The sequence below is a fragment of the Streptopelia decaocto genome (genome assembly GCF_964273445.1).
Source record: "Streptopelia decaocto genome assembly, chromosome: Z".
Taxonomy (NCBI): domain Eukaryota; kingdom Metazoa; phylum Chordata; class Aves; order Columbiformes; family Columbidae; genus Streptopelia; species Streptopelia decaocto.
The window spans coordinates 53330330-53347155 of NC_138657.1; the positions used below are offsets into that span (position 1 = coordinate 53330330).

A 16826-nucleotide genomic window follows, 5' to 3' on the forward strand; every position below is an offset into this window, starting at 1 on the left:
ACCTTTTCTTCAAATCAGAGATCTCAGCTCAACGGGCATCAGCAGATATATACTGTGCATTTCCATAACCCCCATTTTACCAATGTAATTTAACTAAAAAGGCAAACCAAGGGGCTTCAGATAATTAATCATTCTGACACACTGAAGTCTTCAACCATGCTCACCAACAGTTAAACACCTGAAGATCAGCATGTGAAATGTGCCTAGTGAGACACCATTTAAACAACAACACGTGAAGACTTCTAACTCTGCTCTAAACTCTGGAAAGCACATTCATGCATTATTGTGGCTAGTTGGAAGTGTTCATCAGCATGTCACTGAAGTTGCATCTAAATTCTTCTAGTACAAGAAGTATATTAGCAAGCCTTATAGCTTTGACCTGTAACCTTCATGCTTCCAATACTACACTGCTGGAGTTCTATAAGTAGCATTTAGCTCAACCCATTCTTTGACATACAATAGGGGAATCTCCTAAGTGAAATTATTATATTCTTCTTCCTGATCTAAAAGCTTAAAAAAACCCACTAGCTAGTTATGTGTACGGCTTTTTGTTAACTTGAGGCTTTTGAATAATAATATTGCTTATAGAATTAGGACTTTGTATTAGAAAATTGCTAGGTTCATACTTAGATGTGAAGTATTTGTGTTTTTCAGTGGTGGTGTTTTTTTGTTTTGTGTTTGTTTTGTGGGATTTAGTTAGTTTGTTTTGTTTTAAAATCAGCTCCTTCAAACACTCAAACCCAATCCGGCTTCTTTTGAAGTCAACAATATACCACAAACTTCAACGGGAATTCTGATCAGAGCCCAGTGTGTCCTTCCAGTACCCTTCCCAATGCCAGGCAGGAAGCATCAGTTAAGTTCTAATGAAAGGCTCAAGTGACCCAGCCAAAGACCAAAGCTTAAGTTTTTTAAGTAACTTAAAAGCCTGTGCCAAGATGGAACTGTCAAAGTGGCCATATGCCTAGCAGTTGGCAGACAGCATACCAGGATAAGCAAGCAAGCCTTTGCTAAGCAGAGTCTGTATTTACACACTTTATGTCCTAAAATTCTCCATAATGACAATGTTAAATTGCTACCTACCTGTGAAATAAATTAGATCATAGATAAAATTGTTTTTAAACACATACATGTATGCCATTCCCAGATTACTCTGACCAGATTATTAAAAAAATTAAGTATGCAAAAGCCTGTCTCACTCCCTTTATTGATATTTAATTTCTCTGACATCCTAGAAGATGGCAAGACAGGAAGCCAACATTATTTTAGAACATAATGATAATATCGCCCCCCTAAACACAATGTCTGAGTTATCTCTGCCACTACTGGCACAGATTGTATGTTGCCAGGAACATTCTGCTATTCCTTCTGCAGCTTGCTATTGTAACTCTGGTCTCCATTAAAATCTCCTTGAAGTTTTGCATGGTCACATTTTTTAGAGATGCACGTTTCACCTGGAAAAAGTTTTGCGTTCTGGTGAAACTCAAGGTGAAATCCAAGCAAACACATGGCAGCAGCTTGTAACTTTCACACAGGGTAAGAGTCAAGCTAGAGAGATTTATCTAATTAACAGCAATTTTGAGGGAACTTTCTAAGCACCAGTGGAAGGAACCCTGCTGGTTTGGGGAAGAAACAGACATTTTGCAATATAAACATGAGCTGGAGGTGGAAGAAACAAGTTAAGTTCTACCCTTATCCTACTACACACCTGAAGTGACTGAGAAGTGTTTGCAATTGAAACCATGGTACACAATATATTTTGAGACTGTTAGAGGTGGCAGAGTTCAGGACTGAAACAACAGGGTCAGCCTCAGATTGCAAAAACAGCAGCTGAAGTGGTGAGGCTAGAGGTTGCACTGTGGTTTTGGGGGATCAGCATCTATAATTCTGATTAAACAAGGTAAACAAATAAATTCAATTAATCTAAAATATTGCTTATTTGATGTCGCAGGCAGAGAGATTCCACCTCCTCTACCTTCAGACAAGTGCTGACAAGACAATGATGTTAATATGAAACTGATGAAACAAGAAAATTCAACAAAACCTTTCAGGTTTATTGACAGCATGTGGCAAAACTGCTACAGGTAACAGATGGAGAACACATTTCTGCCTCTGCCACCACCTACCAGCTCAACCCACATAAGAAATGAAGCGTGAGACCCTCCAGTTTTCAGTATGGTGGGATACAATTTTAATGCATACATGTCCAGCTAAGCATGTGCCCCGCTTGGCAAAAACTGCTATTCCCCAAAAAGACAAGGCATCATAAAAATGGCATACTAAAACAGTTGTTACACTTGAAGACAAAGCAGCTATATCCACACTTTCTTTAACAGAGATTTGCCTGCTCTGATATTAAGGCTTTCCACCACAGAAGTCTATAATCTCAACAGCTAGTGCTTTATTAGCCCAATGCTTCATTTACAGTGAACATAATATATGATAAACAGGTTTATACCCAGTCTTAGGCCCTCCAGCCAACATACAATCAATCATGGTCATCTTTAACCTTTAACAGTGGAAAACTTAAGTTTTGCTTTGGGTTTTTCCTTTCTAAATGAAGAATATTATTCTTGCTTAGATTTAATTTGATATACTTTGATTTTGGACCTTTAGAATATATCACAAGTTTTATAGTCTTTGATTCTCTTTTCTGCAGTGTTTACATAATGTCCCATAGGGCATCATCTGATAGGCTTTTTTGTTTGCTATTTAATATTTGTGTGTTCCATGCCATGTAAGTCAGTGTCCTGGTTTTGTTAAAAAACAAGTTTCTCTTTTAGTGAATTTGCCTGTCAGCTAAGGCTTCATATTAGCTGCGTTTTCCTGGAGAACCAGATACATGTTTTGGTAGAACTAGCAATGGAATGTGAAGTTATTGATAAGGATGGATGGACATCTCGTGAGAGGGACAACGAGAAACAAGTGACCAAGAAACTGACCAACTGTGTATAACATTCCATTCACGTGAATACTTCATATAAAAGTGGGAGATCACGAGGATCTCGTCCCTTTTTTCCTCATGGCTGACATTAGGAGAGGACCTTGCTAGTTGTACCTGTGAACTGAGGCCTAATGAGAGACTGAATCCAGCTCCGGTTGGCTGTAGAGTCCAATCCAGGACTTCGGGTGCCGGCTATGCAGTTGCTGAGACTTTAAGATTGGTTTTGTATATTTTGTATTATTTTCTCTATTCTTATTAGTGGCATTAGTAAAACATTTTTAATTTTCCCAACTCTCTTCTCTCTGTCCTCCTTTTCCTCCCGATCGCCTGTCCTTAGTGGGAAGGAGGGAGAGGGAGGGGCAAAAAGGGGGAAGTGGGGGGGAGAGGAGGTTAACAATACATCTGCCAGGGTTTTATTGTCACCCTGCAATATTAACCCTCGACAGTCAGACACAGCAATATTGATCAGAACACATCTCAAGACAGATTCCTTTTCAGTCTACACTTGACATGTCTTTCCAGATTGAGTGAGAGCAGAGGTAACCACTCCAAATTCCATGAACCACAAAGTGATTCCATTTAGGCTGTGTGTCTTCACCTTGCTTTGAGAAAGCTGAGACAGCATCCAAAACCTTACTACAGCTAAGACATGCACATTAATCCCTTCACTCATATGCACAACAAATTACCTTTTAGAAAATAAAATTAGATTTGTCACTGTATTTTAAATAATTCAGGTTGTCTTTTACAACCTTTATCTTCTACACACACACCAATTGGTTTGTTCCAGTACCTTACACCTAGGAAAGCAATGCTTGTTGTTACTTAATATTCTTTCCACTCAACTACCCACCTTTAAAATACTGGTGACATTTACATTCAAGTTGTTTTGAATTTCCTCTCTCTACCACAAACTCCTTTAGATTTTGAGAACTTCTGAAACAGTAGTTCTAAAGCATGTCAGCAAGTTTCCAGAACACTGTAGAGCAAGTGTCCTCAGACCTTAACAATTTAAATATTCCTTTCCCATTTCAGTCTCTGTTCCTCCCTCTGTTGTACAACCTATCTGGTTGCAAATGGCCTTTCCTGTAAAGCAGTGTTCATTGTTTTAGCCCTCTGTTATTTGACTTCCTTCCCTGCTCAGTAATGGACTTTTTCTTTGTTGGTATCTTCTTATACAGTTAATTAATATTGTCTTTTTGTTTTCTATTTCTCTCTAGTTTCTTTCTTAGCCTTTCCACTAGTGGCTTATATACTTACCCTCAGTTGTGTAGCTACATTTCTGCTTTTTGCTTAATTCTTTTTAGATCCTCAGCCACTTACAAGGACTTGCAATTGTACTTGTTTCATACCATGCTTCCTCTCCTGATTGCCTGATGCTGTAGATCAAAAATTCAATTTCACCCAACACTAACTAAAGAAGTGAAACTGCAGAAAACTCTCACCTGCTTTATCTAGTACCACAATAAATTTTTTCTCCACCCCAAACACGTAATTGTTTCTTCATTATTATACATATGAACACCTAGGTGATTTTGAAGTCTGTGCATTTACCCAGTTCATCCCAGAGCTGTCTATACTTGTCAGTCATTGTAGTTCCTTGTTGTCTCCAAAGCAACAGACGAGGGTCAGCCATGAACTGTTCTGTTATCAACGTCAACATGCGAGCTCCATTTGAATCTCTCATCTTTAGCATCTCTCGCACCTAGGAAACAAGTCTTTTAAAACAAACTTGAAAAAAAGAAAGAAATCACAATACAGATAGTATGCTGAAGAATTAAACATTCCACCTCTGTTAAATAAGAAAATGTAACTTATAGATCAGATGTGAAATTTTCAAGTAGAAAAAAAAAAAAAGTCTGTCTTCCTAATTTTAACAGTTTTTGGCTTCAGTATCCCATTGCAATTCTTCAAAGACACATCTTCAACAAGTAATCCACAGTTCTAACATGCAACCTGCTGCAAGATTAATTTCTACAGGTTTCTCCAACATTTTGGGGGTGGGAAAGAAAAGAAGAGCAAATCTGCAGACAGTTGAAATGTTCCTTTATATCTTTACACTGATCTCAAGACACATCAGATTGTATTCCATTACCGTACAATTCATTATTACATTGCCATTGTGTTCCCAAGACTTTGTCTTGTTTTAGAACAAGTCTTCAAGTAAGACTTGCAGAAGTAGGACAAGGGGTAATGGGATCAAGCTGGAACACAAAAGGTTCCACTTAAATTTGAGAAAAAACTACTTCTCATTAACGGTGACAGAGCACTGGAACAGGCTGCCCAGGGAGGTTGTGGAGTCTCCTTCGCTGGAGACATTCAAAACCCGCCTGGACATGTTCCTGTGCAACCTCACCTAGGCGTTCCTGCTCCAGCAGGGGAATTGGACTAGATGATCTTTTGAGGTCCCTTCCAATCCCAAACATACTGTGATACTGTGAAGTACAGACTGGCTTGGGGATGCGGAGAGAGAAAAGAAGAAGGTTTAGAGTACTCAACAAACCTTCGCAAAGAGCAAATTGAGCTGCTTCCCTGATCCGTGGTATCCACCCTGGGAGAGGAAGATTTTAACCTGTTCTTGGACCTGTTCCTCATCCAAATGCCAGCAGTTTTCATCATCTATGCTAGCACCTGCTGTTGGGTCAGGAGCACCTGTAAACAGCAAGAAAAGAAATAATAATGTTTCATATAAAGAAGAGAGGTTCAAGGTGCTGGGGGAAAGAAGTACTACAGAGGTTTTTGTATGTGTTTTGTCCTGTTCTGGATGTCTTGGCTTTAATCTAAACATTTTTTTAAAAATACTTAAATTTCTCCTCAGTAGTCATAAGCACTTAGAAGTGACAGCCTATGAAGATGTATTTAACTAAAAATATTTTATAATAAAACATTAAAATAAAGGTGAGGTTTTTTCCTCCCATCTCAGCTGCTATGCTAGAATGCTTCTACAAGGAAAATGAGACTTTCCATAGTATTTCTACAACTGTGTTGTTAAAAACACTCTCCCCAAAACATCTGCGTAATTCCTGTAACTTTGGCAATCTCGCTCAGGTTTAAATGACTGCTAGTGAGTGCTGCTATTGATGAACATCAGGAAGATCATCACCTTGTTGCCTCTGAGCTGTGATGGATGGTTCTGTAAAGCTAAACAAATAAAAAAAAAAAAAACCCAAACAAATCCAAAGTCTTAAAGCACTAAAGGCATTTCCATCATAAGATATCCAAATAAGATTCACCACCCTGTGAGACTGGTGCTTCTAAAGGAGCATTTTTATATAGGCAATGTCAGCACACAGACAATTCAGATCAAGTCTACCTGAATTAGCCTAGTGTGGACTGAAGTGACTAGATTTACATCAGGCAGTGGTTTGGTCACAGGTTGCACTAATTCAAATTTTGCAGTGAGATCAGTGATTTTCCACTGGTGGCCTCTTATAAAGGTTGACAAAATTAGCTAAAGCAAGTTCTTGTACCATCTACCCATCTCTGTTTTTCTGAAGAAGACTGCACCTCCACTGGGTATTTTTTAAGACATACTCCAACTGAAAAGGCTGAAAAGCATTTATCTAGACAGTCAGGGAAACAACTCAAGTAGTGCACCATCATACCAGATGCAAGGTATTTTAAGCATGGCCAAGACACAAGTTAACATTTTTATTTGGGGCTTGTCACAACTGTGTAATCAGGAATAGTGTGGCCAGCAGGACTAGGGAAGTGATCATCCCCCTGTACTCAGCATTGGTGAGGCCCCACTTTGAATCCTGTGTTCAGTTTTGGGCCCCTCACTACAGGAAAGACATTGAGGTGCTGGAAGGAGTGCACAGAAAAACAAAGCTGGTGAGGAGTCTAGAGCACAAGTCTGATGAGGAGCAGCTGAGGGAGCTTGGACTGTTTAGCCTGGAGAAAAGGAGGCTGAGGGAAGACCTTATAGCTGTCTACAACTACCTGAAAGGAGGTTGTAGCATGGAGGGTGTTGGTCTTTTACTATCACTTGATATTTGGCAGAAAAGAGGAAATGATCTCAAGTTCTGTTATTAGGAAACATCTCTTCACAGAAAGGGTTGTCAGGCATTGGAACAGGCTGCCCAGGGAAGTGGTGGAGTCACCATCCCTGGAGGTGTTTAAGAGATGTGTAGGTGAGGTTCTTAGGGACATGGTTTAGAGGTGGACATGCCAGTGCTAGGTTAATAGTTAGATTCAAAGAACTTTTTCAACCACAATGATTCTATCAATCTACCTTTGTTAAGTTTTGAGCAGATGTTAGATATTTAATCACATTACACAACCTATCACTTAAATTCCAGGCCCTGTTACCTCTGTAGACCAAAAAAAACCAACAAACCAACCAAAAAACAACCACAAAACAACCCAAGACAAAAACACCACCACCACAAACAAAAAAAACCAAAAACACCACACACACACAAAACACCAAACCCAAATGAACCCAAAACAACAAAACAAAAACCACACAACAGGGAAGGAAAATTACACAGTCAGGCTTGTAAAAACTCACTTTTTCAAAGGAGTACTGAGACCTTGTAAAACAAAGATAGCTACAACTCTTCAGATGTGTAGGAAGTAAACATTGATTCAAGCCTTCCTTTCACAACTTCAGCTCTAGCATGTTGGTGAAGTTTTTAAGCAGTCACAGGGAATGCTGGAATCTTTATTCAATGAAAATACAACCAGAAGTTTTAAAGGGTCAGAGGGATGTCTTGTCTACTAGTTGCTGAGTAAAATACAAAAATAATCTTCCATCTCGGCAACTTCCTAAACTGCCTCCAACTTCAAAGCCTACAGATGGGAACATGGCACTGCTGTGTATTTAACATAGATATATACACACATATACATATTTAGATTAATAGGAAACTGTGTCTTCGAAGATGCAAATGAACTCTTCCGCCTTCCACAGGAACCAGCATCATTTCTCAGAAGACAGGAATCAAGCCCAAGACAGTACCAAAATCAAGGAATGAAAAACCTCTTCTTCTGTGTGGTCTTCCATGTTAGTTTTAAGAGGCTTTCATATCAGTCACATGAAACACATACCGGTAAGTCTTCAGTTGCAAAGAACAAGATAAAAAGGAAAATCAAGCCACATGAGAACAAGCAGTGCAGCTGTTGCACAGACCCAAGTTTGCAGTATCACCTTGCAATTAGTTTAAATATTTCATTGCTCTAAAACACAGATAAAAGACCTGTGAAAGGAAACCATATAAAAGCACCGACCTACAAAATTCACTTATATTTATCTCTCACTTCAATGGAGAGTTATGTTTAAATAATCTTGGTATGGCTACTTTTAGGTTGAATTAAAAATAGCCCAAGATTCCTCAGCTAAGCTTCCCTATTTAGGAAAACCACAGAATTCCTTCCGTAACTATTTACGTTTTATCAAAAGCTCATCGGTCAGTTTGTGCTAGAAGGTTAAATTTCAACATAGCTACTACAGATTCTTTAACAACAGGGCTCCTTAACACAAACAAGGGGTGCCTGCTGCCGTGGCCAGCAGAACTGCCTCCATCAAGGCCTCTTCTCCCAGCATGATCCCAAATACACCTTCCCCAGGGGCTCAGCATCACTATACTTACACCAGCATTATTTTCAAGGCAGTAGGCTGGAACACTGTAAAAGCTGGAGATATCAAGCTGAGGGTCTGAGCTCTACAATGCTCTTCAGCACAGTACTACAGATACATTTGACTCAGAGGGATTTTTCCTTACAAGACCTTATATGCAGGCTACACTCAGGATGATAAAAATTATTAATCAGGATGTATAAAGAAGTTTCAGTATACATGTCACTGGCACCAACTATAGTTGTAATTCACTGATCCTTCAACACTATTGGCAGTCTTCATCAATAGCATGGACTAAAAGAACACAGAGATGGCATGCCATGTACTCAGGCATGAGTACAAACCCGTTCCCCACTATGGCAGAAACCAGGGATCCTAGTGGAGGTGCTAGGGAAGCCTCAGCTTCCACTGCCCATGTCTATCTTGTTTTAGTGTTGAGACATGACCATCTCCATGTCTCTCAACTAGGCACTTCTCAAGATCACTACATTCACTTACAGTCAGGAGGACACTGATCTAGCCTGTTTTCACTCTCACTCAAACACAGACTACACTTGGGCAACAGACAGGATTTCTATCTACACTGCCACTTCTGAAAATGTGGGACTGGGTGAGAGGATGAGAAATCACCTGAGCAAGCAAGGGGATGAAACTGCCTTAAGAGCTGGAAGGTGCAGCCCTGTCAATAGCCACAGGAAGGCTCACATTCAACCCCAGGCAGAGCTACAGGCCCCACACCAAGGTGGTGGCTTCCGTTGGGGTGCAGCACGGCCCCAGATGGGCACCACAGGGCTGTGGCATGGCAGATGGATGGTTTTGTTTGCCTGACAAGAGGAACAGGGGCAGCCCAGAATTTCTCTGCAGTGCTGTTTGGTACCAAGACCAAATCTGATTCCCCATTTGTGAACTGGGGATAAGCATTGCTCAAGTGCTTTACAGGGGGGTGTCATGAAGATAAATTAGTTCACATTAAAACCATGAAAGTGAAAAGCACTGTATAATTATATTAAATATTAAAACCTGTAATTAAACTGTGCAAGTTTGGAGACACTAACATATTAATCTCCCTCTTTCCAGCCTCTGACATTTTAAACTTCTGTCATGACTGGGCTTTGAAATAGTTTTCAAGTTACGTACTTAAAATTAATTACAATAAATAAAGTATTTATACCCAGTGTATAGATACAGCCATACATACTTACACATGCTCTTTTACTAACATTACTAAATTGCAGTCTTTGCAATCAAAGGAGGAATATTGTACACAACTGTTTGTAACACTGAACACCCAAATAAAATTTGAAAGCAGGGTAACAGCTTTTTATATTTATGGTCACAGCAGGTTGTATGTCAAATATAATCAACTCCCAAGTTCTAAGAAGCAGAAGCATTTTAAAAAAAATAAGCACTTTGATCATTTATATAGCAATTTTAAGCACAGCTGCTTTCAAAATAAGCAACCACATTCAGTAAATGGTGTTGTATATGCAGAATTTAACCTTGAATAGTAAGTGAAGCAAGGAGCATTGACCAAAATAAGAAAAGGACTGTCTACATTGCACACTACTCCCTTGCAGATCAACAGTGAAATGTGGTTAAAACAACAGAAAGGAACCTTAATCGGAAACTGCTTCCCTGATTCTTATTTCAGAAGTATCACAAGAGTTGTTTTAGTCTTCACATGAAACCACGCCAGATTACTGATAGCCATACCAAAAATTTTTTTTAACTTCATTTAATAAAAATCTTATTAAAGTATAAAATGAACTGTAAATCAGTAAATTTTATTAAATGTCATTCCATGACAGCATTAAGGAAAAGATATAGAAAAATTATTATAAATAAAAAGCATGACTTACTGAGTACTATGCAAAGACTGATTGGTCCCAGGTAGAAACCAATACTGCTGTATGCTGATTCACAACAGAACAGTGACTGATTTTATAAATGTTAGTGTGCTCAGAATTATTCTACACAATAATTACATAAACCAAATGATCATAAAATTAATAATTCAACAATATTTTTGTCTTTTATTCCCCAAATGATTCAAAGTTTAGACGCAAGTCACTTCAGCTTGTACTTAATTTCAGAACACCTGGGTGGCATGTAACACCTGTTCAGCAGCACACAGCCTCAAAGAAAAACACCAATTGGTAACAACATCAGGACAGGTTATGTCAAGTTGCTGAGGAAAGTTGTTGAACTCCCAACGAGATTGTCCCAAAAAATTATTTCCTTTCCATGTGCAAACATAGTAAAAAGCATAAACTTACTTTCTGACAATATCTAACCTTCTCCTGCTAAAATCTAGTTCCCACAAACATTATATTGAAATGAGTTTCAATGTCTACTTGCATGTGGCAGATAAAATAACTTCTTTATCAGTATTAACTAGCATGCATTATTTTGATTTTTACTTTTTGTGTCTCAGCTGAATCCCACTGTTTATTTTAGATATAGTAAGTTTTATTTTAATGTTCCATGTGTCTTAAAAACCCTTTCCTAAAGAATATGAACTTGATGAATTTTTTTCATGCTATTTTGCAGCTATCAATCTTTCATTCAATCTCACATTCTACTACTTATTTACTTCTACTTGTGTTTCTGAAATTTCTCTAGTTCTCGCTAGTCTCGTTACTTCCTTTCAACATCTGGTTCAGCAAACAACTCTCATACTAAGCATTGGAGCACTTCACTTCCATCCTTCTTGAAAGGAAACTCAGCTGGCACTTCCTACATTATTCTTCTGCATCTAGTCTCTCAACCAATTTTGTCAGTTCAAGCATGGCTGTATGAAAGATTCCATCATTTTTTTTTTTTTTTAATAATGCATCTTCTTTAACATTAAATGTTCTCTTTTCTAGTAGATTGGCAATACATTGTATTCTGTTGTTCAGGCCTATCCTACCCTACAATTTTCCACTAAAATCATAATTTCAGTCAAATACACTAAGGTCATATCAACACATATTCATCTGTACCTCTGGGTTGCCCTTCGGAATTTACAATGTATAGGAACAGCACTAGATATCCTGAAATCTTCTTGTAAAGTAATTTTTTTTATTTTCCTTCGTTAATACCTCCACCATCATTCCGAATAAACGTCACAGATTAACATCTGCAGAGGATGTGCCTAGATCTGGGTGGACAAACACAGAAGCAACTACTCAGGTACTTCTGCTTCTGGGAAGACAAACATACTTGAACTGCTTTCTCCTAGGTCCTCCTCTTATATTTGAGTTCGTCTGCATGTGGTTTTGTACTCGCAAGTGACTTGTATTGTGAGTCAGAAAATGACACGGTCTGGAGGAATCCATACAGTTCCTCCCAGAATAGAGATTTCAACAGCAGCACTAAACATCCAGGAAAGAAACTGTGCAGCTTAAAAGGTAAAAATGAAATTGGTTTGCTAGGCTGTCCTTATACCCATAAAGAGCAGACACTTTTTCACTATGCACATAACTCAATGCTAATATGAGATTAATATGTAAACGGACCTTCCCTCCTCTCTCTCCTGCATCTTGCAGTTACCTTCCTATTTCCACTTAAATTCTCAGGAACATTGCTTGATCTTCCAAACAACTTAAGTAGAAGTTTCATACCTAAGAGAAACTAGATCCAAGATCACAAACTCAGATTGTAATCTGTCATTCTGACCATTCTCTCCCTAGATTTACACATCTGCCAGCTACACATCCTCTGCTACAATGGTAAAAAATTAACAGGGAAGAAAAAAGCCTTGGCTAAGTAGGATCCTAATCTACATCCAGGATGCTCAAATCAAAACAGTGCAGACGTTAGGATATCAGTATGAACACCTACAGCTGTCTTCAGTACAGAAGATCAGATCCCACAGATATCCAGTTTTGAAATCACCAGGAGTATGTACAGCTGTAGCAGTGTCACATGACAAAACCAGAACACAACTCATCTTCTCAAATTTAGGAGGTGCTTTTGTGCTCTAGAACCATGCAAATCTCTCTTGTAATATAATCACCACCAAGAAGAAATTTGCATGGCAAATAAAGAAGAGGGTTCCCAATAAATCATTCAGCTCTCCTGAAGAAGTTAGTGAACAGACAAAATATTGCTGTACTTCTAACAGCATCCTCTTACTTTTTCCTGCACTAAGGCTGACTTGTGAAGCAAGAAAGGATATTGCCCTGTTCATATCCACCAAGGAACTCAAAGGGATTTGTCATTTTAAAACTTATGTTACCAGTGCAGTCACTTCACTAGTTCCCCCAGTAACCTCCTTCTCAAGGAAGGTGGCCAAAGCCAGTTATCCAATGATGCATAAGACAATTTTGAGCAAACGAACAACTATCCAATTCACCTTTTGTGAAAGGAAAGTACTGCAGAGTTGTTCCATCTCCCTAGCCAAGTCAACAAGAGCGCTGTGGTCCAAGCTCTTCAAAGTCCCAGATCATTCTTATGTACAAATAAATAGCATTCAAGAACTGATCTATTCTGCCTATTGCGGGAAATATACGGAAACTAGAACCAGTACAGCCACAATGAGAGAAAAAAAAGTTTTATATAAAATAACTCTGAAATTAAAACACCTCTAGGTAACACTGAAAATAATTTCCTCATCCAACTCCAGATTCAGGACTTCTCTTTGATCAAAGCTGTTCATGGTGTTTCTGTGACAGGTCTTCTCTTACTTTTATAAGCAAGATTTTTAAAGTTTTTCCTCTTACTTACCCTGTACCATTAAGCAGTGCTCAATATAATTCCTCTTCAAACACTAATTTAGTGAGGTTAAGCTGTTCAAAGCACGACAGATCTACAACTCAGTTTTGTATTACAAACTCAATATATGCAGTACAAAAGATATGATGGAGTGAATTGTGATCTCATGTTCACCAGCCTATGATATTAGAACAAGAGACAGATTTTTTTTTCATAGAATGTCCTGAGATGGAAGGGACCCACAAGGATCTTGGAGTCCAACTCCTGTCCTTGCATATGACAAATCCACAGCTCACACCATGTGTCTGAGGGCATTGACCAGTCTCTTCTTGAAAACTGTCAGGCTTGGGGTTACCTTTATTATTTTTAAGGAATTTGATTGAAGATAATAGAACTACAACATGAATCTCAGAAGAACACTTACTTGCTACATAAGAGAAACTTACTTTTCCCTTAAAATAATATTGTAATTGTTTATCATTATAAACATTAAAAAAAAAAATCAGACCATAGTTTCACGGGAGTCTGAAAGGAAAAGCAGGAGACTACAGTTCCTCTTTTGAAACCCATGTCTTTGGTAACAGCTGTTTATTTTCTTTTGTGGCTGGATTTTCTGCTTTAGTTTTTGGTATTTTATTAAGAAATATCAACAGTCAATAAAGACATACTGCAATCTAATTTACTAGGAAAACAGCAACATGTATAAGAAACAATTTAGTTTTGTGGATATTTTTAAACTATCCTACTCAAATTCATTGTGACATTTCATAATTGATCATCAGCTTAGCTTTTTGTTTCCTATTCTTTCTGCTATTTGGGCTGTGATATAAACATCAAATATCTCCCTAAAAATACTTTAAATACTAATGAGTAATGAGATATTTTGACAATAAGGAAATAGCTGAGAAAGACCAACATGCCTCTGATTAGCATAATTACAGACAATGTTGATCAAGTTTAAGCATCCTCTGCAACAGCTTGTCATTTCTCTTACATAACATGGCTAATACAGCCATACACAGTCATCATCTATCCCTCCTTTCCCACCCCTGCCTTCCCCTTTCCTCATCACCCTTGACTGTTTAAATGTTCTGTGCCACGCTCATACTCACCATCATTCTTCCTTCCCCTTAATTCCTTATGTTCAGGCTATTACCAGTTCTCATGCAATACATGCCTTCGGCTTACGACATCTGAGCATCTTCCTCTATTGTCTAATGTCCTGCATCTGCTTTAGCTTCCCTTTCTTTCCACCATCACCAGGCAGCTCTGCCAATCAATCACCCTCTCATTATATTCTATAACAACCAGAGCAACCATCATGCCTCTGGCCACATCCCCATAGCCGCCAAAGCCAAAGAAGAACACTGCTCCCAAAATTCACCTTCTTGTAGCACCACCTGCCTGGGCCTGCCAGGCTCACTGCACCCTTAGGAGAGGAACTAGGCTGCAGAAAAGTCCTGTTATTGGAAAGACTCCCTTGTTTTGTTCTGCCCACACTGTATTTAACAAACACATGTTTTTCCTTCTCTAATATTAAGCAGCTTGATGTTGTTTGTAGTGTAAATTCTTCAGAATAGTGGTCATCCCTCTTAAATATTTAACACAGAAGAATTGTTCCTGTCAATGACCAAACAAGATAATTTTTAGATATTTAGATAACTTATTCTTCCCCTCTAAGTTGCCTTTATGCTTACAGCTCTGATCACCTTAGAGGACATTTCTACCAGGTGACCTTACAGGAACACAGGGCTCTCTTAAACCAGCTGGGGCACCTCAAACCCACAATTACCCTCTTGCAGTCCAGCAAGGTCCACAGAAAAGCCACCTCAGAAGCCTCAAGTCACATCCAGCACCCTCAAACAAAGACAAGATATTCAGTACAAGAAACTGAGAGCCATTAAAACCATGTGCAGCAGAAAGAGCAGGAAAGATCAAGACCTTTGCTGATGTTGTCAGCTGCTGTAGCGCTAACAGGAAAAAGGCACCGAAATACACAGGTTTCATATTTCTCCTGACTTCATACAGAAACCAAATCCCAAAAGATAATTGAAGTATCTCTAATGAATGAAATTAACACCTACTTGCTTTCAAGCTTTGCCATTCAAACAAAATTACACAACCACAATGTCAGAAGAGTAGGTCGAAAATAACAAAATTATAAAAAGATGCCATTGGTAAGCTGGCAAGGTAGTTCCTTTAAGCAATGTGGCTGTACAAAGAACACCACTACTTATTTTTTCATAGCTGGAAAATACAAGCCAGAAGCAAATCAGGCCATATATTAACAGTGCTGGAGAGATACAGCTAATTGCTTATGAATTCTTTTCTCTTTCCTGAAACTAACTGCTTTCCAAACATCTTAAAGCAAAGGTTCAGTAATACAATCCTCTTTAGTAAACACCACAGAATCACAGAATAATTCAGGCTGAAAGAGACCTCAGCAGGTCACACTCCCAAATGTCACAAAAAAGCACAAAACCAGAGGGAATGAAGCAAAAGGAAGAACAAGTCTCAGACTCACCATGGACTTGATTTATTTCTGAATTCTGAGAAAGAATTTCATCTGCTAATTTTTGAGCAGTTGGCAAAACTTCTGTGTGGTGCACTGTGATCAAATACTGTACAAATTTTTGTAGTTGGTCTCTGTTCATTTGAAAGAGTGTCTCTGAAATGGGAAGATGCAGTTTGACCTGATCTGGCTTGCGGATCCGGTATAAAGAGAGTGCCACAACATGGGCACAATAAAATATGTCCTTGTTTCCACAGCTACAGGTCACTGAGGTAATCTTGCAACGATCAAAGCTGATAGCTACATTGCAAACAGTTTCTGGCTCCGATTGCATTGCAGGCTCTGTCACTGTGCCACTCAAGTGGAAACCTGTGGGGGGGAAAAAAGAGAACTTATTATATAAAATACTACAACTCATCAGTAACCTTCCGCTAATAAAGCCAAGTCATCATCTATTTCTGAGAAGCAATATATCTTAACTGGCTTTAATGACAAATATGATTAATCTCTTCTTTCATACATATCCTTCCCATCTACAATAAAAAGGTGGGTGAAAGGCTAATTTACAAACCATCTTTGCTATTCCATCACAACATTCATAAGAGTTTGATGGTAAGGAAAACATTTATTTGGTAAATGGTAGCCGCAGAAGCCGAGCTGCATCCGATTAAGACCAATTTGAAACTCCCAGTACCTCACCAAGTTGGTATCAATTTTCCAAAGCACACGCCAGAGAGCCTGCAGCACCTATCAGGAAATTTAAACATTCTCTCAATAAGTAAGAGGAAAGTACTGCACTCTAGTGGCATGAACCCAGGTCCTAGTCTCAACTCTGCCACTGACTCACTGAGACAAGTCAATCTTTGTTTTCAATCTCATGTTAAAGCCCACCTTCACCCAAGCAATCCAGTAGCATGGCTATGTTTCTGTAGCTCTTTGGAGACAAACCGCTGAAGTTGCCTATACACAGGATATCAGATTTGTCATACTGAACGAGACATATGTGCACTGTTTCAGAAGTCTGCATTATCGTCCTGTTTTTCATTTGGTGTGATAAAGTACACGGCAAAACAGCAAGATTTTCTTGTCTACCA

General features: G+C 38.7%; 1 protein-coding gene across 2 annotated transcripts in view; it reads right to left on the reverse strand.

Moving 5' to 3' along the window:
* The window catches only part of ZSWIM6 (zinc finger SWIM-type containing 6), a 118596-nt gene that overhangs the window by 35191 nt on the left and 66579 nt on the right, over positions 1-16826 (reverse strand). For both annotated transcript variants that reach the window (XM_082075251.1, XM_082075250.1), the window contains exons 2-4: positions 15745-16101; positions 5445-5593; positions 4496-4646 (exon numbers count right to left, since the gene is read on the reverse strand). In XM_082075251.1, the coding sequence (XP_081931377.1) occupies positions 4496-4646; positions 5445-5593; positions 15745-16101 (657 nt within the window). The remainder of the gene's footprint in view (positions 1-4495; positions 4647-5444; positions 5594-15744; positions 16102-16826) is intronic.